Source organism: Mustelus asterias, chromosome 5 (assembly GCF_964213995.1).
Source record: "Mustelus asterias chromosome 5, sMusAst1.hap1.1, whole genome shotgun sequence".
NCBI lineage: Eukaryota > Metazoa > Chordata > Chondrichthyes > Carcharhiniformes > Triakidae > Mustelus > Mustelus asterias.
The window spans coordinates 6,665,453-6,688,511 of record NC_135805.1 but is presented as its reverse complement, the minus strand read 5'-3'; the positions used below and the strand labels follow the sequence as shown (position 1 = coordinate 6,688,511).

The 23,059-nt window shown below is 45.8% G+C and overlaps 1 protein-coding gene across 1 annotated transcript in view; it reads right to left on the bottom strand.

Annotated features, from left to right (window-relative positions):
* Positions 1 to 23,059, bottom strand: part of LOC144493944 (dynein axonemal heavy chain 8-like) — a 1,661,706-nt gene that overhangs the window by 1,406,884 nt on the left and 231,763 nt on the right. The window contains exon 14 of the mRNA XM_078213521.1: positions 21,150 to 21,249. Coding sequence (XP_078069647.1) covers positions 21,150 to 21,249 — 100 coding nt within the window. The remainder of the gene's footprint in view (positions 1 to 21,149; positions 21,250 to 23,059) is intronic.

The following is a 23,059-nucleotide window of genomic DNA, read 5'->3' as shown; positions in this document are numbered from 1 at the left end:
GCTTACAGACATGAATCCCTCTAAGGCACTAGAATGTTGGAGATTGTTCAGGTAATTACGCCCAAAATAGAGGTGGGAAGTTCTCCTATTGGGCACTTAGCTTTATTTTGGGAGAATCCTGGCCATAGAATCGATCTTAGTGGACCTCAGAGACAGCACAAACTAACAAACATTGGTGGGAGTTGCCATCAAGTTGTAATGGTAACATTATGCACAGTAAAAGTAAGAGAATTAGAGTTGTGCGCAATATGGGTACACAGCAACAATAGGTGACTCAATTTACAGTTAGACTGGGTAACTCTAATTGGTACTGATCCTGCCGGGGAGGATGGATTCATGGTCTGTTTGTGATGTGGGTTTCTGGAGCAGTATGCGGAAGAACCAACCAGTGATCAGCTTATTTTAGATTTTGTACTGTGCAATGAGAAGGTGCTAAAGAACAACTTTTCTGTAAAGGAGTCTTTAGCAAATAGTGACCATAATATTAAAAATACTTTACAGTGAGTTTGAAAATGAACAATGAAAATATGATACTATGAGGGGAAAGTTGGCGATGGTGGATTGAGAAAACGCATTAAAAGATTTGATGGTAGCCAGTCTATGGCTAGTATTTAAAGGAATATTACATGGTCTACAGCAAATATACATTCTTTGAAGAAAACAATATCCAACAGGACAAAGGTGAATCAATTGTGGATAACCAAAGAAGTTAAAGATTGCATGACATAAAGGAAGTGACATCTAAGTCTGCAGAAAAAGTAGCAAGTTCAAGGAATGGTAATAAGTTCAAGGAATGGTAATAATGGTAATAACTGATACTGAAAAGGGAGAAACACCGTGGTGTTCCTCATGCATCATCTGGGAAGCAAGGTACATTTCCGATGCCCAGCATGTGGGCAGGAAGTGTCTCCAGCTGCAACTCCTGGAAATCTGGGTTTCAGAGCTAGACCAGTGGCTGGAAACACTGTGGAGCATCCGTGAAGCTGAGGGTATCATGAGTCGTGCATTCAGAAAGGTGGTCACAACACAGGCTAATACTCCACAGGCAGAAAGGGAATGGGTGACCACCAGTAAGGTGATTTGGCAGGCAGTGCAGGAGCGTCTTGTGGCCATTCCACTGCAAAACAGATATACCACTTTGGATACAGTCAGGAGGAATGGTTTCTCAGGGGAAAGTAGTAATAGCCTAATTCGTTGCTCCATGGTTGGCTCTGCTGCATGGAAGAGGAGGAGAAAGGGTGGGAATGCAATAGTTATAGGGGATTCAATTGCAAGGGCTTTTCTGTGGCCGCAAACAAGACTCCAGGATGGTATGTTGCCTCCCTGGTGCTAGGATCAATGATGTTTGATCATTGATCTCAGTGTTTCAACCGGAGCAAGGTGGTGAGGAGCGAGTTGAGGCTAGACTAAAAAGGGTAAGAGATCGACTTTTAATGCTTACTTTTTCGCGGGGTTTCCTTGTTAGTAACTTTAACTGGAAAACCGGAAGTAGGCCGGGCGCGGGGTGACGTGGGAGGAAAAATTGTTTTTTTTAAAAAGCGCACAGGAGGATTAAAAGGGAGGCCGCAGTCTACAGCGGGCAGCGTCGGGAGTGGGAAGCAGAGTGAGAGCTGTAAGGGCTTTGGGGAAAGGGCGAAGCGGGGTAGGTTTTTTCTTTTCCATTCCTATGAAGGAAAAGGGTAGCTATGAGTGATAGGCCAGTTTGTTGCTTTCAGTGTAGGATGTGGGAGTTCCTGGAAACACCTAGCCGCCCGGAGGTTCACACTTGCGCCAGGTGCGTGGAACTGCAGCTCCTGAGGGACCGCATCAGGGAACTGGAGCAGCGGCTTGATGACCTTAGTCGAGTCAGGGAGAATGAGAGACAAATAGACATGAGTTATAGGCAAGTAGTTACACCAGGGCCTCAGGGGGAAGACACGTGGGTCACAGTTAGGAGGAGTAAAGGTCATAAGGGTAACGTACCAGAGAGTATTCCAGTGGCTGTCTCTCATAATAGGAGGGGCTCGGCGACAGGTGTGAGAGGGGAGGGGAGTGAGCAATTAGTGGAGGGGTCACCTGTGGTTGTCCCCCTCCAAAACAAGTATATTGTTTTGGATAGTGTGGAGGAGGATGACTCTCCAGGGATAAGCCACAGTGACCAGGTTACTGGCACACAGTCAGACTCTGTGGCCCGGAAAGGAAAGAGAGGGATTAGGAGAGCAATAGTGGTGGGGGACACATCGGTTAGAGGCACGGACAGGCGATTCTGTGGGTGCGAACAGGACTCCAGGAGGGTAGTCTGCCTACCTGGTGCTGGGGTACTGGATGTCTCCGAGCGGAAATCTGGCATATTAAAAGGGGAGGATAAAGAAACGGATGTCATTGTACACATTGGTGCAAATGACGTAGATAGGAAGAGCAGGGGGATCCTACGAGAGCAACTCAGGGAGTTGGGAAATAGGCTAAAAAGTAGGGCCTCCAGGGTGGCAATCTCTGGGCTGCTCCCAATGCCGAGGGCCAGTGAGGCTAGGAATAGGGAGATAGTACAATTGAACGCTTGGCTAAAGGACTGGTCCAGGAGGGAGAGCTTCATATTCCTGGATCACTGGGAAGTATTCAAGAGAGGATGGCACCTGTACAAGAAGGACGGGTCACAACTAAATTGGAAGGGCACGAATATCCTGGCTGGGAGTTTTGCTAATGCAGTTCGGGTGGGTTTAAACTAATATGGCAGGGGGGTGGGGATCAAAAAATTATGTCTACAAGTGTGGAGGCTGGGGACGAGCTTGGGGCCAGGACAAGGCTGGCAAAGAAGAAGAGCACTCTGGGGGAGGATGACCTCACTGGGCCTGGAGTTCTGGAGTGCATCTACTTCAATGCAAGGAGCGTAGCAGGTAAGACAGATGAACTTAGGGCCTTAATGCTTACGAGGAATTTGGATGTGGTTGCGGTGACAGAGACTTGGTTGAAAGAGGGACAGGACTGGCAACTGAATATTCCGGGATACAAGTGTTTTAGGTGAGACAGAGGAGGGGCCAAAAGAGGTGGGGGAGTAGCAGTATTTGTTAGAGAGCATATTACAGCGGTGCAGAGGGAGGACAATTCAGAGGGATCGTGTAACGAGTCACTCTGGGTGGAGCTCACAAACAGGAAGGGCGCAGTCACTATGTTGGGGGTATACTACAGGCCCCCCAACAGCCCAAGGGAAGTGGAAGAACGGATATGTCAGGAGATAATGGATAGGTGCACGAAAAATAGGGTTGTTGTAGTGGGAGACTTCAATTTCCCTGGTATAGACTGGAAATCGCGTAGGGCTGGGAGTCTGAATGGGGAGGAATTTGTAAAATGCGTACAGTAGGGTTCTTTGGAACAATATGTAGATAGCCCGACTAGAGAGGGGGCTATACTGGACCTAGTACTGGGGAATGAGCCTGGTCAGGTCTTCAAAGTTTCGGTAGGGGAACATGTGACAAATAGTGACCACAATTCTGTTAGCTTTAGGATAGTGATGGAAAAGGATGAGTGGTGTCCCAAGGGTAAGGTGTTGGATTGGGGGAAGGCTAACTTTAGTGGGATTAGGCAGAAATTGGCAGCTGTTGATTGGGAGAGGCTGCTTGAGGGTAAATCCACATCTGGCATGTGGGAGTCTTTTAAGGAACAGTTGTTAGGGCTCCAGGATAGGCATGTACCTGTAAAAAAGAAGGATAGGAAGGGTAGGATTCGAGAACCGTGGATAACCAGGGAAATGGAGCGATTGGTCAAAAAGAAAAGAGAGTCGTACGTTAGGTCCAGGCAGCTAAAAACAGAGGGAGCTCTGGAGGAATACAAAGAAAGGAGGAAAGAACTCAAATGAGGAATTAGAAGGGCAAAAAGGGGTCACAAAATGTCCTTGGCAGACAGGATTAAGGAGAATCCCAAGGCATTTTATTCATACGTTAGGAACAAAAGGGTTGTCAGGGAAAAAATTGGACCTCTCAGGGACAAAAGTGGGGAATTATGCTTGGAGCCCAAAGAAGTAGGGGAGATCCTAAATGAAAACTTTGCGTCGGTATTCACACGGGAGAGGGATGTGTTGACTGGGAGTGTCTCGGAGGAGAGTGTTGACCCATTAGAGAAAATCTCCATTACAAGGGAGGAAGTGTTAGGTTTTTTAGGGAATATAAAGACTGACAAATCCCCAGGTCCTGATGGAATCTATCCAAGGCTGCTCAGGGAGACGAGTGATTAAATCGCTGGGCCTCTGACACAAATCTTTGTCTCGTCACTGGACACAGGTGAGGTCCCAGAGGATTGGAGGATAGCTAATGTGGTCCTGTTATTTAAGAAGGGTAGGAAGGACAACCCGGGAAATTATAGGCCGGTGAGCTTGACGTCCGTGGTAGGGAAGTTGTTGAAGAGGATTCTTAGAGATAGGATGTATGCGCATTTAGAAAGGAATAAACTCATTCACGATAGTCAACATGGTTTTGTGAGAGGGAGGTCATGCCTCACTAACCTGGTGGAGCTTTTTGAAGAAGTGACTAGAACAAAGAACAAAGAACAGTACAGCACAGGAAACAGGCCCTTCGGCCCTCCAAGCCTGTGCCGCTCCTTGGTCCAACTAGACCAATCGTTTGTATCCCTCCATTCCCAGGCTGCTCATGTGACTATCCAGGTAAGTCTTAAACGATGTCAGCGTGCCTGCCTCCACCACCCTACTTGGCAGCGCATTCCAGGCCCCCACCACCCTCTGTGTAAAAAACGTCCCTCTGATGTCTGAGTTATACTTCGCCCCTCTCAGCTTGAGCCCGTGACCCCTCGTGATCGTCACCTCCGACCTGGGAAAAAGCTTCCCACTGTTCACCCTATCTATACCCTTCATAATCTTGTACACCTCTATTAGATCTCCCCTCATTCTCCGTCTTTCCAAGGAGAACAACCCCAGTCTACCCAATCTCTCCTCATAGCTAAGACCCTCCATACCAGGCAACATCCTGGTAAACCTTCTCTGCACTCTCTCCAATGCCTCCACGTCCTTCTGGTAGTGCGGCGACCAGAACTGGACGCAGTACTCCAAATGTGGCCTAACCAGCGTTCTATACAGCTGCATCATCAGACTCCAGCTTTTATACTCTATACCCCGTCCTATAAAGGCAAGCATACCATATGCCTTCTTCACCACCTTCTCCACCTGTGTTGCCACCTTCAAGGATTTGTGGACTTGCACACCGAGGTCCCTCTGTGTTTCTATACTCCTGATGACTCTGCCATTTATTGTATAACTCCTCCCTACATTATTTCTTCCAAAATGCATCACTTCACATTTATCCGGATTAAACTCCATCTGCCACCTCTCCGCCCAATTTTCCAGCCTATCTATATCCTGCTGTATTGCCCGACAATGCTCTTCGCTATCCGCAAGTCCAGCCATCTTCGTGTCATCCGCAAACTTGCTGATTACACCAGTTACACCTTCTTCCAAATCATTTATATATATCACAAATAGCAGAGGTCCCAGTACAGAGCCCTGCGGAACACCACTGGTCACAGACCTCCAGCCGGAAAAAGACCCTTCGACCACTACCCTCTGTCTCCTATGGCCAAGCCAGTTCTCCACCCATCTCGCCACTTCTCCTTGTATCCCATGAGCCTTAACCTTCTTAACCAACCTGCCATGTGGGACTTTGTCAAATGCCTTACTGAAATCCATATAGACGACATCCATGGCCCTTCCTTCATCAACCGTTTTTGTCACTTCCTCAAAACCTCCACCAAATTTGTAAGGCACGACCTCCCTCTTACAAAACCATGCTGTCTGTCACTAATGAGATTGTTTCGTTCTAAATGCACATACATCCTGTCTCTAAGAATCCTCTCCAACAACTTCCCTACCACGGACGTCAAGCTCACCGGCCTATAATTTCCTGGGTTATCCCTGCTACCCTTCTTAAACAACGGGACCACATTCGCTATCCTCCAATCCTCAGGGACCTCACCCGTGTCCAAAGAAGTGACAAAGATTTCCGTCAGAGGCCCAGCAATTTCATCTCTCGTCTCCCTGAGCAGTCGAGGATAGATGCCATCAGGCCCTGGGGCTTTGTCTGTTTTAATGTTCCCTAAAAAACCTAACACTTCCTCTCATGTAATGGAGATTTTCTCTAACGGGTCAACACCTCCCTCCGAGACACTCCCGGTTAACACGCCCCTCTCCTTTGTGAATACCGATGCAAAGTATTCATTTAGGATCTCCCCTATTCCCTTGGGTTCTAAGCATAATTCCCCTCCTTTGTCCCTGAGAGGTCCGATTTTCTCCCTGACAACTCTTTTGTTCCTAACGTATGAATAGAATGCCTTAGGATTCTCCTTAATCCTGCCTGCCAAGAACATCTCGTGACCTCTTTTTGCCCTTCTAACTCCCCGTTTGAGTTCTTTCCTACTCTCTCTGTATTCCTCCAGAGCTCCATCTGTTTTCAGTTGCCTGGACTTAACGTACGCCTCCCTTTTCATTTTAATCAGATCCTCAATTTCCCTGGTTATCCACGGCTCTCGCATCCTACCTTTCCTATCTTTCCTTTTTACAGGCACATGCCTATCCTGCAGCCTTATCAATAGTTCCTTAAAAGACTCCCACATGCCAGACGCGGACTTACCCTCGAACATCCTCTCCCAATCAACATCCACCAATTTCTGCCTAATCCGGCTATAGTCAGCCTTCCCCCAATTTAGCACCCTGCCCGTAGGACAGCACTCATCCTTGTCCATTACTATCCTAAAGTTAACAGAGTTGTGGTCACTATTTGCCACATGTTCCCCTACCGAAACTTTGACGACCTGACCGGGCTCATTTCCCAGAACTAGGTCCAGTATAGCCCCCTCTCTAGTCGGGCTATCTACATACTGTTCCAAAGAACCTTCCAGTACGCATTTTACAAATTCCTCCCCGTCCGGACCCCCAGCTCTAAGCACTTTCCAGTCTGTGCCAGGGAAATTAAAGTCCCCCACTACAACAAAATTGTTTACGAAGGAAGGGCTGTGGATGTCATAGAGTCAGAGGTTTAGAGCATGGAAACAGGCCCTTCAGCCCAACTTATCCATGCCACCCTTTTTTTTAAACCCCTAAGCTAATCCCAATTGCCCACATTTGGCCCATATCCCTCTATACCCATCCTACCCATGTAACTGTCTAAACGCTTTTCAAAAGACAAAGTTGTACCCGCCTCTACTACTACCTCTGGCAGCTTGTTCCAGACACTAACCACCTTCTGTGTGAAAAAACAGCCCTCTGGACACTTTTTTGTATTTAAGACCATCACTGGAACTGAGCTAGATTTAAGACTAACTCTGGAACTGAGCTAGATTTAAGACCAAAATTGGAACTGGGCTAGATTTAAGACCAATATTGGAACTGAGCTAGATTTAAGACCAATATTGGAACTGAGCTAGATTGAAGACCAATATTGGAACTGAGCTAGATTTAAGACCACCACTGGAACTGAACTATATTTAAGACCAACACTGGAACTAAGCCAGACTGAAGACCAACTCTGGAACTGAGCTATATTCAAGACCAACACTGGAACTAAGCCAAACTGAAGACCAACTCGAACTGAGCTAGATTTAAGACCAACACTGGAATTGAGCTAGATTTCAGACTAACTCTGGAACTGAGCTAGATTCAAGACCAACACTGGAACTGAGCTAGATTTAAGACTGACTCTGGAACTGTGCTAGATTTAAGACTAACTCTGGAACTGAACTAGATTTAAGACCAATACTGGAATTGAGCTAGAGTCATAGAGGTTTACAGCATGGAAACAAACTAACCTCACTAACCTGGTGGAGTTTTTTGAAGAAGTGACTAAATGGTTGACAAGGGAAGGGCCGTGGATGTCGTCTATATGGACTTTAGTGAAGCGTTTGACAAAGTCCCTCATGGTAGGTTGGTGCAAAAGGTTGGATCTCATGGGATAAAGGGGGAGGTGGCTAGATGGGTGGAGAACTGGCTTGGTCACAGAAGACAGAGGGTGGTAGTGGAAGGGTCTTTTTCCGGCTGGATGCCTGTGACTAGTGGGGTTCCGCAGGCCTCTGCTGTTTGTGATTTATATAAACGATCTGGAAGGAGGTGTAACTGGGGTGATCAGTAAGTTTGCGGACGACATGAAAATGGCTGGACTTGCAGATAGTGAGGAACATTGTCAGAGGCTGCAGAAGGATATAGATAGGCTGGAAATTTGGGCAAAGAAATGGCAGATGGAGTTCAATCCAGATGAATGCAAAGTGATGCATTTTGGTAGAAATAATGTAGGGGGGAGCTATACGATAAATGGCAGAACCATAAAGGGTGTAGATACGCAGAGGGACCTGGGTGTGCAAGTCCACAGATCCTTGAAGGTGACGCCACAGGTGGAGAAGGTAGTGAATAAGGCATATGGCATGCTTTCCTTTATAGGACGGGGCATAGAGTATAAAAGTTGGAGTCTGATGTTGCAGTTGTATAGAACGTTGGTTCGGCTGCATTTGGAATACTGCGTCCAGTTCTGGTCGCCACACTACCAGAAGGACGTGGAGGCTTTAGAGAGAGTGCAGAGGAGGTTTACCAGGATGTTGCCTGGTATGGAAGGGCTTAGTTATGAGGAGAAATTGGGTAAACTGGGGTTGTTCTCCCTGGAAAGACGGAGGATGAGGGGTGACCTAAGAGAGGTGTATAAAATTATGAAAGGCATAGATAGGGTGAACGGTGGGAAGCTTTTTCCCAGGTCGGTGGTGACGTTCACGAGGGGTCATAGGTTCAAGGTGAGGGGGGGGGAGGTTTAACACGGATATCAGAAGGACGTATTTTACACAGAGGGTGGTGGGGGCCTGGAATGCGCTGCCGGGAAAGGTGGTGGAGGCGGACACACTGGGAACGTTTAAGACTTATCTAGATAGCCACATGAACGGAGTGGGAATGGAGGGATACAAAAGAATGGTCTAGTTTGGACCAGGGAGTGGCGTGGGCTTGGAGAGCCAAAGGGCCTGTTCCTGTGCTGTTTTGTTCTTTGTTCTTTGATGTCTCAGAGTGGCTACAGGACACTCTGAAGGAGGAGGGTGAACAGCCAGTGGCCGTGGTACACATTGGTACCAATGACACAGGTAAAAAAGGCATGAGGATCTATAAGCCGAATATAGGGAGACAGAAAAGATGAAAAGTAGGACCTCAAAGGTTGTGTTTTCAGGACTACTACCAGTACCATTTGCTAGTCAGAGTAAAAATGCCAGGATATATCAACAGATACGTAGCTGGAAAGATGGTGTAAGTGAGAGGATTTCAGATTCCTGGGGCATTAGGTCCAGTTGTGGGGGAGATGGGGCCAGCCCAATCTGGACAGGGTAAGACTGGGACTGATTTCCGAGGGCAAGTGTTTGCTAGTATGGGCAGGGGGTTGGGAAACTAAACAGGATGGCAAGGGGAAGAGAATCGAGGATAATAATAAAAGAGAGCACAGTAAAATGCAAAAATGATAGACAGGGTAGTCAAGGAAGAGAGGCAAATAGCGCCATAATACAAAGAAACGTTAGTCATGGCATGGATCAACTCCAGCCTCCCAGATTGCCTGGATCCACTACAGTTCTACCTATTGCTGCAACAGGTCCACAGCAGACACCATTTCCCTGGCCTTACACTCAACCCTGGGTAACAAAGACACTTATGTCAGACTCCTATGTATTGAATACAGCTTAGCCTTCAACACCATTATTCCTACAAAACTCAACTCCAAACTCTGTGGCCTTGGGCTTGGCTCCTTCCTCTGCGACTGGATCCAGACTTCCGAACCCACAGGACGCCATCAGTAAGGATAGGCAACAACACCTCCTCCATGATCATCCTCAACACTGGTGCCCCACAAAGGCTGTGTTCTCCGTCCTCTACGATACTCCTTATACACCTATGACTGTGCGGCCAAATTCCCCTCCAATTCGATTTTCAAGTTTGCTGATGACACCACCATAGTGGGTCGGATCTCAAACAATGACAAGACAGAGTACAGGAAAGAGATAGAGAATCTGGTGAACTGGTGCGATGACAATAATCTCTCCCTCAATGACAGCAAAATGAAGGAACTCGCCATCAACTTCAGGAAGCGAAGTGGAGGACATGCCCCTGTATACATCAATGGGGATGAAGTGGAAATGGTCGAGAGCTTCAAGATTCTAGGTGTCCCCAGATCACCAACAATCTGTCCTGGTATGACCACGCCAATGCTATAGTTAAGAAAGCCCACCAACACCTCTACTTTCTCAGGAGGCAAATGAAATTCAGCATGACTGCTACGACTCTCTCCAATTTTTACAGATGCACCTTGGAAAGCATCTTTTCCGGATGTATCACAGCTTGGTATGACTCCTGCTCTGACAAAGACCGCAAAAAACTACAAACGGTTGTGAATGTAGCCCAGTCTATACTTCCCACTGCCTCGAAAAAGTAGTCAGCTTAATTAAGGGCCCCACGCACCTTGGGCACACACTCCTCTATCTTTTTCCCTCAGGAAAAAGATACAAAAGCCAGAGATCACTTACCGACCAACTCAATAACAACTTCTTCCCTGCTGCCACTGGACCTTTAAATGGACCAACCATATATTAAGCTGATCTTTCTCTACACCCTAGCTATGACTGTAACACTATATTCTGCACCCTCTCCTTTCCTTTTCCCCGACAGTATGCTTTGACTGTATAGCGCACAAAGAATATTTTTCACTGTCTACCAATACATGTGACAATAATACATCAAGTCAGTTGGGATGATTAAAAATGCCAAAAATGCAAGTCTAGAGGCTTTGTATCTTAATGCGCAAAGCATTCAGAATAAGGTAGACAAACTGACAGCAAAAATTCAAGGTAAATGGATATGATCTCATGGCCATTACAGAGATGTTAAAAGGAGATCAAAACTGGGAATTTAATATTCAAAGATATTTGTCTTTTCAGAAAGCCAGGAGGGAAGGAAAAGGTAGTGAGGCTGAGTCCTAATTGGGTAGAATTTTCAGAGATGTCGTCAGGCTACAGCTTAAAGGCCTGAAGGCAGAGAAGGCAAGGATGACCGCCAGGCAATCCAAGAGAACTAGCCGGGTCATTCAGAAATCCCCTAGGATCCTACTTGCAAAACAGTTTTTCATTTAGCATGGTATGGGTGCTTGCTCCTCAGAGGAGTAAGCTATTTAAAACTGAGACAAGGAATTTCTTCACTCAGATAGTGGTGAGTCTTCAGAATTTCTTACCTCAGAGGGCCATAAAAGCTCAATCAATGAGCATGTTGAAGAAGAACATAGGAACATAGGAATTAGGGTTAATTTAGCATGGTATGGGTGCTTGCTCCTCAGTCAGAGCCAGGTTTGTGGCACCATGAGTGGCTCGACTGTATAGGAAGGAAAAGCATTAGTGATAGGGGATTCATTAGTTAGGGGATAAATGTCCCTGCTGGTGGACATGACTCCAAGAAGCTATGTTGCCTCCCCAGTGGCAGGGTCAAGGATGTCACAGAGCAACTGCAGGACATTCTTCTGGGGTAGGGTGAACAGCCAGAGGTCATGGTGCACATTGGTACCAATGACATGGGTGCAAAGCACATGCGGTCCATTTCCCTCTCTTCCTTCCCTATTCATGTCCGCATCCAAATGCCTCTTAAATGTTGCTAATGTGCCTACTTCCACCACATCCTCTGGCAGTGTGTTCCAGGTGCCCACCATTCTTTGTGTGAAAAACTTCCCCGCACATCTCCATTAAACTGACCCCCTCTCACCTTGTACCTGTGCCGCCTTGTAAATGATACTTCCACCCTTGGAAAAAGCCTCTGTCTATCCACCCTGTCGATGCCCCTCATAATTTTGTAGACCTCCCCTCAGACTCCATCTTTCCAATGAAATAAATAATAGCTGTAAAGTAAGAGGGGGGAGGTTCAAGACAGAGATAAGGAGCAGCTACTTCTCAGAGGGTTGTGAATCTATTGAACTCAATGTCCCCGGAGTGCAGTGGATGCAAAACCACTCAATAGATTCAAGAGATGGATAAATATTTGATCAAAAGTAACATAAAGGGCTATGGGGAAAAGGCAGAGAAGTGGAGTTAGGATGAGATGGAGATCAGCCATGATTATATAGAATGGCGGAGCGGGCTCAAAGGGCTGAACTGCCTACACTTGCTCCAAATTCCAATGCTCCTATGTTCTGTCTTTAACATGCTCATTGATTGAGCTTTTATGGCCCTCTGAGGTAGGAAATTCTGAAGACTCACCACTATCTGAGTGAAGAAATTCCTTGTCGCAGTTTGAAATGGCTTGCTCCGTATTCTGAGATTGTATCCCCTGGTTCTAAATGAGATTAGAACATAGAACATTACAGCACAGTACAGGCCCTTCAGCCCTCAATGTTGCGCCGACCAGTGGAACCAATTTAAAGCCCCTCTAATCTACACTATCCCAAAATCATCCACATGTTTATCCAATAACCATTTGAATGCTCTTAACGTTGACGAGTCCACTACTGCTGCAGGCAGGGTATTCCATGCCCTTACTACACTCTGGGTAAAGAACCTACCTCTAACATCTGTCCTATATCTCTCACCCCTCAATTTAAAGCTATGTCCCCTCGTGCTAGCCAACACCATCCAAGGAAAAAGGCTCTCACTATCCACCCTATCTAATCCCCTGATCATCTTGTATGCCTCTATTAAGTCACCTCTTAACCTTCTTCTCTCTAGCGAAAACAACCTCAAGCCCCTCAGCCTTTCCTCGTACGATTTTCCCACCATACCAGGCAACATCCTGGTAAATCTCCTCTGCACCCTTTCCAACACTTCCACATCTTTCCTATAATACGGTGACCAGAACTGTATGCAATACTCCAAATGCGGCCACACCAGAGTTTTGTACAGTTGCAGCATGACCTCCTGGCTCCGAAACTCACTCCCTCTACCAATAAAAGCTAACACACTGTACGCCTTCTTAACAACCCTATCAACCTAGGTGCCAACTTTCAGGGATCTATGCACATGGACACCCAGGTCCCTCTGTTCATCCACACTACCAAGTATCTTACCATTAGCCCAGTACTCTGTATTCCTGTTACTCCTTCCAAAGTGTATCACCTCACACTTTTCCGCATTAAACTCCATTTGCCACCTCTCAGCCCAGCTCTGCAGCTTATCTATGTCCCTCTGTAACCTGCCACTTCCCTCCGCACCGACTTTAGTGTCATCCGCAAATTTACTAATCCATCCTTCCACGCCCGCACCCAGGTAATTAATAAAAATGACAAACAGCAGTGGCCCCAAAACAGATCCTTGCGGTACACCACTAGTAACTGAACTCCAGGATGAATATTTCCCATCAACCACCACCCTCTGTTTTCTTACAGCTAGCCAATTCCTGATCCAAACCACTAAATCACCCTCAATCCCATGTGTCCGTATTTTCTGCAAAAGCTTACCATGGGGAACCTTATCAAACGCTTTGCTGAAATCCATATACACCACATCAACCGCTTTACCCTCATCCACCTCTTTGGTCACCTTCTCAAAGAACTCAATGAGGTTTGTGAGGCACGACCTACCCTTCACAAAACCGTGCTGACTATCCCTAATCAAATTATTCCTTTCTAGGTGATTATAAATCCTATCTCTTATAATCCTTTTCAATGGGCGGCACGGTAGCCATTCACTTTGGGGCGGCATGGTGGCACAGTGGTTAGCACTGCTGTTTCACAGCTCCAGGGACCTGGGTTCGATTCCTGGCTTGGGTCACTGTCTGTGTGGAGTTTGCACATTCTCCTCGTGTCTGCGTGGGTTTCCTCCGGGTGCTCCGGTTTCCTCCCACAGTCCAAAGATGTGCGGGTTAGGTTGATTGGCCATGCTAAAGTTGCTCTTAGTGTCCTCAGATGTGTAGGTTAGAGGGATTAGTGGGTAAATATGTAGGAATATGGGGGTAGGGCCTGGATGGGATTGTGGTCGGTGCAGACTCGATGGGCCGAAGGGCCTCTTTCTGTACTGTAGGGTTTCTATGATTTCTATGATTCTATGAATACTTTGCCCACAACAGAAGTAAGGCTCACTGGTCTATAATTACCAGGGTTGTCCCTACTCCCCTTCTTGAACAAGGGGACAACATTTGCTACCCTCCAGTCTTCGGGCACGGTTCCTATAGACAATGACGACACAAAGATCAAAGCCAAAGGCTCTGCAATCTCCTCTCTAGCCTCCCACAGAATCCTAGGATAAATCCCATCCGACCCAGGGGACTTATAGAACCATAGAAAATTACAGCTCAGAAACAGGCCTTTTGGCCCTTCTTGTCTGTGCCGAACCATTTTATGCCTAGTCCCACTGACCTGCACTTGGACCATATCCCTCCACACCCCTCTCATCCATGAACCCGTCCAAGTTTTTCTTAAATGTTAAAAGTGACCCCGCATTTACCACTTTATCCGGCAGCTCATTCCACACTCCCACCACTCTCTGTGTGAAGAAGCCCCCCCTAATATTCCCTCTAAACTTTTCTCCTTTCACCCTTAACCCATGCCCTCTGGTTTTTTTTCTCCCCTAGCCTCAGCGGAAAAAGCCTGCTTGCATTCACTCTATCTATACCCATCAAAATCTTATACACCTCTATCAAATCTCCCCTCAATCTTCTACGCTCCAGGGAATAAAGTCCCAACCTATTCAATCTCTCTCTGTAACTCAGCTTCTCAAGTCCCGGCAACATCCTTGTGAACCTTCTCTGCACTCTTTCAATCTTATTTACATCCTTCCTGTAACTAGGTGACCAAAACTGTACACAATACTCCAAATTCGGCCTCACCAATGCCTTATATAACCTTACCATAACACTCCAACTTTTATACTCGATACTCCGATTTATAAAGGCCAATGTACCAAAGGCACTCTTTACGACCCTATCCACCTGTGACGTCACTTTTAGGGAACTCTGTACCTGTATTCCTAGATCCCTCTGTTCAACTGCACTCTTCAGAGTCCTACTATTTACCCTGTACGTTCTTCTTTGGTTTGTCCTTCCAAAGTGCAATATCTCACACTTATCTATTTTTACCCTTTCCAGAATTGCTAACACCTCCTCCTTATGAACATCAATCCCATCCAGTCCAACAGCCTGCATCTCAGTACTCCCCTCGACAACACTGTCCCTCTCCAGTGTGAATACCGATGAAAAATATTCATTTAGTGCCCCTCCTATCTCTTCAGACTCCACGCACAACTTCCCACTCCTGTCCTTGACTGGCCCTAATCTTACCCTCGTCATTCTTTTACTCCTGACATACCTATAGAAAGCTTTAGGGTTTTCCTTGATCCTACCTGCCAAAGACTTCTCATGTCCCCTCCTGGCTCTTCTCAACTCTTTCTTTAGGTCCTTCCTGGCTAACTTGTGACTCTCAACTGCCCTAACTGAGCCTTCACGTCTCATCTTAACAGAAGTCTCCTTCTTCCTCTTCACAAGAGATTCAGCCTCCTTAGTAAACCACGGTTCCCCCACACGTCTGCTTCCTCCCTGCCTGACAGGTACATATTTATCAAGGACGCATAGGAGCTGTTCCTTGAACAAGTTCCACATTACAATTGTGCCCATCCCCTGCAGTTTCTTTCCCCAACCTATGCCAGTTAAATCTCGCCTAATCGCATCATAATTTCCTTTCCCCCAGCTATAACTCTTGCCCTTTGGTATATACCTATCCTTTTCCATTGCTAAGGTAAACGTAATCGAATTGTGGTCACTGTCACCAAAGTGCTCACTTACCTCCAAATCTAACACCTGGCCTGGTTCATTACCCAGTACCAAATCCAATGTGGCCTCGCCTCTTGTTGGTCTATCTACATACTGCGTCAGGAAGCCTTCCTGCACACACTGGACAAAAACTGACCCCTCTAAAGTACTCGAACTATAGCTTTTCCAGTCAATATTTGTAAAGTTAAAGTCCCCCAGTACAACCACTCTGTTACTTTCACTCCTATCCAGAATCATCTTTGCAATCCTTTCCTCTACATCTCTGGAACTTTTCGGAGGTCTATAAAAAACTCCCAACAGGGTGACCTCTCCTTTCCTGTTTCTAACCTCAGCCCAAACTACCTCAGTAGACGAGTCCTCATCAAATGTCCTTTCTGCCACCGTAATACTGTCCTTGACTAACAATGCCACACCTCCCCCTCTTTTACCACCTTCCCTGCACTTACTGAAATTATAATAATCTCTCTGTCAATGTCAACAAAATGAAGGAGATATTCATGACTTCAGGAAGTGCAGTGGAGGACATGCCCCTCTCTACATCAATGGGGCGAAGTGGAAATGAACGAGAACTTCAAGTTTCTGGTGTCCAGATGACCAAAAACCTGTCCTGATCCCTTCATGCTGACGTTATAGTTAAGAAAGCCTACCAATGCCTCTGCTTTCTCAAAGGGCGAAGGAAATTTGACATGTATGCAACAACTCTCACCAACTTTTACAGATGCACCATAGAAAGCATTCTTTCTGGTTGTATCACAGCTTGGTATCAGACTTTTAAATTGACCTATCTTGTATTAAGTTGATCGTTGATCTTTCTCTACACCCTATCTGTGACTGCAACACTACATTCTGCACTCTCTTCTTTCCTTCTCTATGTACAGTATGCTTTAACTGTACAGTGCGCAACAATACTTTTCACTGTATACTAACAAATCTTAGTTTATTCAACCTCTCCTCACCGTCAAGACCAGGCAACATCCTGGTGAATGTTTTTTGTACACTCTCCAAAGCTTCCACGTCTTTCTGATAATGTGGTGACCAGAACTGCATGCAATACACCAAATGAGGCCTAAACAAGGTTTTATATAGCTGCAACATGATTTCCCAACTCCTGTCCTCAGTGCCCCAGCTGATGAAGGCAAGCATGCCTTCTTAATCACCTTGGTCACCTATGTTGCCACTTTTAGAAATCTGTGGACCTGCACACCCAGATCCCTCTGTCTGTTAATGTTTCTAAGGGTTCTGCCATTATTTTTTTTATTCATTCGTGGGACATGGGTGTCCCTGGCTGTAGTATAATTCATACCTATAATTCATACCTAAATTTGATCCTCCAAAATGCATCACCTCACATTTCATAGAATCCCTAGAATCATAGCATTAACATTTAGCACTTGGGACGAATGAGATCAAAGGTTATGGGGATTAGGCTATTGAGTTGGATGATCAGCCATGATCATAATGAATGGTGGAGCAGGCTCGAAGGGCCAGCTGGCCTCCTCCTGCTCCTATCTTCTATGTTTCTATAGAATCCCTACAGTGCATTCAACCAATCGAGTCTCCACCAACCACAAGCCCACCCAGGCCCTATTCGCGTAACCCCACATATTTACCCTGCTAATCCCCTGACACAAGGGTCAATTTAATATGGTCAACTCTCCATCTGACGAAGGGGCAGCGCTCCGAAAGCTTATGGTATTTGCTACCAAATAAACCTGTTGGACTTTAACCTGGTGTTGTGAGACTTCTTACTGTGCAATCAACCTAACCACAGGTTAGGTTCTTTGGACTGTGGGAGGAAACCAGAGCACCCGGAGGAGACCAACGCAGACACGGGGAATGTGCAAATTACATACAGATGGTGACCTGAGGCCAGAATTGAAACTGGGTCCCAGATGCTGTGAGGCAACAGTGCTAACCACTGTGCCACCATGTTGCCCTGGATTAAACTCCATCTGTCATTTCAGTGCCCAAGACTCAAATCGATTTATATCCTCCAGTGCCACCACAACTTTCCTCAAAGAAGATGATCAAAACTGTACTTATACAATTGTACTTCTCTACTTTTGTACTCTAGATCCTTTGCAATAAGTGCCAAGATTCCATTTGCCTTCCTTATAACATTCTACAACTGCATATCCACTTTCAGAGATTCATGCCCAAGGACACCCAGATCCCTCTGCACAGTTGCCTTTTGAATCTGTTTCTCATTTAAATAATAATTTGCCCTTTTATTTTTCTGGCCAGAATGGATAACCTCGGATTTAGAAACATAGAAAAACTACAGCACAAAAACAGGCCCTTCAGCCCCACAAGTTGTGCCAAACATATCCCTACCTTTTAGGCCTACCTATAACCCTCCATCCTATTAAGTCCCATGTACTCATCCAGGAGTCTCTTAAAAGACCCTATTGAGTTTGCCTCCACCATCACTGACGGCAGCCGATTCCACTCGCCCACCACCCTCTGTGTGAAAAACTTACCTCTAACATCTCCCCTGTACCTACCCCCCAGCACCTTAAACCTGTGTCCTCTCGTAGCAACCATTTCCACCCTGGGAAAAAGCTTTTGAGAGTCCACCCGATCTATCCCTCTCAACATCTTGTATACCTCTATCAGGTCTCCTCTCATCCTACGTCTCTCCAAGGAGAAAAGACCAAGCTCCCTCAGCCTATCCTCATAAGGCATGCCACTCAATCCAGGCAACATCCTTGTAAATCTCCTCTGCACCCTTTCAATCTTTTCCACATCCTTCCTGTAATGAGGCGACCAGAACTGAGCACAGTACTCCAAGTGGGGTCTGACGAGGGTCTTGTATAGCTGCATCATTATCCCCAGACTCCGAAACTCAATCCCTCGATTGATAAAGGCCAGCACACCATACGCCTTCTTAACCACCTCCTCCAGCTGCGGGGCCGATTTTAGAGTCTTATGGACCCGGACCCCAAGGTCCTTCTGATCCTCTACAGTACGAAGAGTCTTTCCCTTTATATTGTACTCCTTCATCCCATTTGACCTGCCAATATGGACCAGTACGCATTTATCTGGGTTGAAGTCCATCTGCCACTTCTCTGCCCAGTCTTGCATCCTATCTATGTCCCTCTGTAACTTCTGACATCCCTCCAGACTATCCACAACCCCACCAACCTTTGTGTCGTCGGCAAACTTACCAACCCATCCCTCCACTTCCTCATCCAGGTCATTTATGAAAATGACAAACAGCTCCCTCAGGGTCCCAGAACAGATCCCTGGGGCACACCACTGGTGACCGACCTCCATTTAGAAAAAAATCCATCCATACCCACTCTCTGCCTCCTTTGGGCAAGCCACATTTATCCACATTAATCTCCATCTTTGCAAGAGACTGGCAAAGATCATAGAAATGGTCAAAGCAGTGAAAACATTTTCTGCATTGCAGAATTCTACAATTGAAGGAATAGAGATTTTGGCAATCAAATTCCAGAATATCTATCTAAGTCTGAAAAAGAGTCATTATGACATTCTGGATCCTCGGAAGAAGGAGTTCAATACAGACTATGCTGCATTCATGAAACAAATGTTCGATTTAGAGGTAACAGCAGAGTCAAGGGGAATAAACTCCATCAGTAGTGCATAGCTAATATTAGCTTATTCACTTAAATTTACTGTCCTCTCTTTACTTAAATGTTCCCTTTCCGTTTTACCTTTCTTTCCTGAAGGACTCATATCTTTCGGTACTCTCATTTTGCTAAAATATAAAGTGGTGGGGATTTGTGCAAATATTTTATAATGATGGTTTTCCTCACTGAGGAATCTGAATAATAGATTAAAGATTAATATGTTGTCCATTTACCACTGAAAAGAGGAAAATTATCCTCACTTAATTGTAAATATTTGGAATTCTCAACTCCATCAGACTATGGATGCTCAGTCACAAATGTACTCAAGACTGAGATTGTGTTATGATCTTGGAGAGATAGTGACTTCTGAAAAGAAATTGAGGTTCACATTTACTAACTGAAAGAATAATGTGAAAACTTTAAAAAACTTGTCATTTTCATAAATGACCTGGATGAGGAAGTGGAGGGATGGGTTGGTAAGTTTGCCGATGACACGAAGGTTGGTGGGTTGTGGATAGTCTAGAGGGATGTCAGAAGTTACAGAGGGACATAGATAGGATGCAAGACTGGGCAGAGAAGTGGCAGATGGACTTCAACCCAGATAAATGCGTCGTGGTCCATTTTGGGATGAAGGAGTACAATATAAAGGGAAAGACTCTTAGTACGGTAAAGGATCAGAAGGACCTTGGGGTCCGGGTCCATAGGACTCTAAAATCGGCCCCGCAGGTGGAGGAGGTGGTTAAGAAGGCGTATGGTGTGCTGGCCTTTATCAATCGAGGGATTGAGTTTAGGAGTCCGGGGATAATGATGCAGCTATATAAGACCCTCGTCAGACCCCACTTGGAGTACTGTGCTCAGTTCTGGTCGCCTCATTACAGGAAGGATGTGGAAAAGATTGAAAGGGTGCAGAGGAGATTTACAAGGATGTTGCCTGGATTGAGTGGCATGCCTTATGAGGAGAGGCTGAGGGAGCTCGGTCTTTTCTCCTTGGAGAGACGTAAGATGAGAGGAGACCTGATGGAGGTATATAAGATATTGAGAGGCATAGATCGGGTGGACTCTCAGAGGCTTTTTCCCAGGGTGGAAATGGCTGCTACGAGAGGACACAGGTTTAAGGTGCTGGGGGGTAGTTACAGGAGAAATGTTAGGGGTAAGTTTTTCACAGAGGGTGGTGGGCGAGTGGAATCGGTTGCCGTCAGTGGTGGTGGAGGCGAACTCAATCGGGTCTTTTAAGAGACTCCTGGATGAGGACATGGAGCTTAATAGGATGGAGGGTTATAGGTAGGTCTAGAAGATAGGGATGTGTTCGGCACAACTTGTGGGCCGTAGGGCCTGTTTGTGCTGTAGTTTTTCTATGTTTCTTTCTATGTTAAGTAATTTGGTGAAGTTTTTCGAAGAGGTAACAGAGCGCGTTGAGAGCAATGCTGTTAACATGGTGTATGTGGACTTCCAAAAGATGCTTGACATGGTTCAGCTCAACAAACCTCTGAGCAAATTTTTATTTCCTGAATAAAAGGGACAGTTACAATATAGAAGTGTCTGGGTGCTCCCATGTCCAACACCCCACTCCTATCCTGACCACTGACATCCAACACCATAATTTTCCCACTGTAAGAGTCATAAAATCTGATTTAAAAAGCAGGCATCTTTTAAGGTGAAAGTACAACTCAAGTCCTTCCTTTCAGTGCAATTGTGGAGGACAGGTCAGTGCACTTTAAATTCTTGCAACTCGTGAGCCATTGCTTTCTGATGATATGCTCCCTGTCCTGCAAGAGTTACAGTTCCCCCACGAATGCAATGGTTTAATTTAAAGTCGCCATTCTTACCTTGTGTACGAACATTAACTCTCCTGCATAGTGCTGGATAATACGTTCTACTATAACTTCAATTTCTGACTCAAGGGTTGGTATGTTCAAATTCTGAAATCTAGGGCAACAAATTTAACACATAAAAACTGCAGTCTAATACTTATCATAAGTCTCAAACAAAATTCCTTCACAATGAATAGGTTACTCTAGGTTTCATTAAGAATAAAAATCTAGAATTAAGGCTTTTTTTTTAAACTGAGGAATGATAATGATGAACAACAATTTGGATTATAATCTACAATTGCAATCAGTAGCAAAGCAGAAATGTGTGCTACTAACTATATTTAAAACTATGTTCTCTTTAGTAGCCTTCAGCGAAAATTAAATTTATGTTTATTTATTTGTCACAAGTAGGCTTACATGAACACTGCAATGAAGTTACTGTGAAAATCCCCTAGTTGCCACACTCCAGTGCCTGTTCGGACACATTGAGGGAGAATTTAGCACGACCAATACACCCAACCAGCACGTCATTCGGACTGTGGAAGGAAACCGGAGCACCTGGAGGAAACCCATGCAGACATAGGGAGACCAAGCAAACTCCACATAGACAGTGACCCAAGCCGGGAATCAAACTCGGGTCCCTGGTGCAGTGAGGCAGCAGTGCTAACCACTGTGCCACCATGCCACCCTGCTTTCTCCATGACAGCAAGATACAGTGGTGAGATATCTATCTCTTAGCCAGGTACAATACCAATGAAACCAAAAGAGAAAATGCTGGAAAATAGATCATAAGTTCATAAGATATAGGGGCAGAATGAGGCTATTTGGCCCATCGTGTCCACTCCACCATTTGATCCTAGAACATAGAACAGTACAGCACAGAACAGGCCCTTCGGCCCACGATGTTGTGCCGAGCTTTATCTGAAACCAAGATCAAGCTATCTCACTCCCGATCATCCTGGTGTGCTCCATGTCCCTATCCAATAACCGCTTAAATGTTCCTAAAGTGTCTGACTCCACTATCACTGCTGGCAGTCCATTCCACACCCCAACCACTCTCTGCGTAAAGAACCTACATCTGATATCCTTCCTATATCTCCCACCACGAACCCTATAGTTATGCCCCCTTGTCATAGCTCCATCCACCCGAGGAAATAGTCTTTGAACGTTCACTCTATCTGTCCCCTTCATCATTTTATAAACCTCTATTAAGTCTCCCCTCAGCCTCCTCCGCTCCAGAGCGAACAGCCCTAGCTCCCTCAACCATTCCTCATAAGACCTACCCTCCAAACCAGGCAGCATCCTGGTAAATCTCCTCTGCACTCTTTCCAGTGCTTCCACATCCTTCTTATAGTGAGGTGACCAGAACTGCACACAATATTCCAAATGTGGTCTCACCAAGGTCCTGTACAGTTGCAGCATAACCCCACGGCTCTTAAACTCCAACCCCCTGTTAATAAAAGCTAACACACTATAGGCCTTCTTCACAGCTCTATCCACTTGAGTGGCAACCTTTAGAGATCTGTGGATATGGACGCCAAGATCTCTCTGTTCCTCCACAGTCTTCAGAACCCTACCTTTGACCCTGTAATCCACATTTAAATTAGTCCTACCAAAATGAATCACCTCACATTTATCAGGGTTAAACTCCATTTGCCATTTTTCAGCCCAGCTTTGCATCCTATCTATATCTCTTTGCAGCCTACAACAGCCCTCCACCTCATCCACTACTCCACCAATCTTGGTGTCATCAGCAAATTTATTGATCCACCCTTCAGCCCCCTCCTCTAAGTCATTAATAAAAATCACAAAGAGCAGAGGACCAAGCACTGATCCCTGTGGCACTCCGCTAGCAACCTGCCTCCAATCCGAATATTTTCCATCCACCACCACCCTCTGTCTTCGATCAGACAACCAGTTACCTA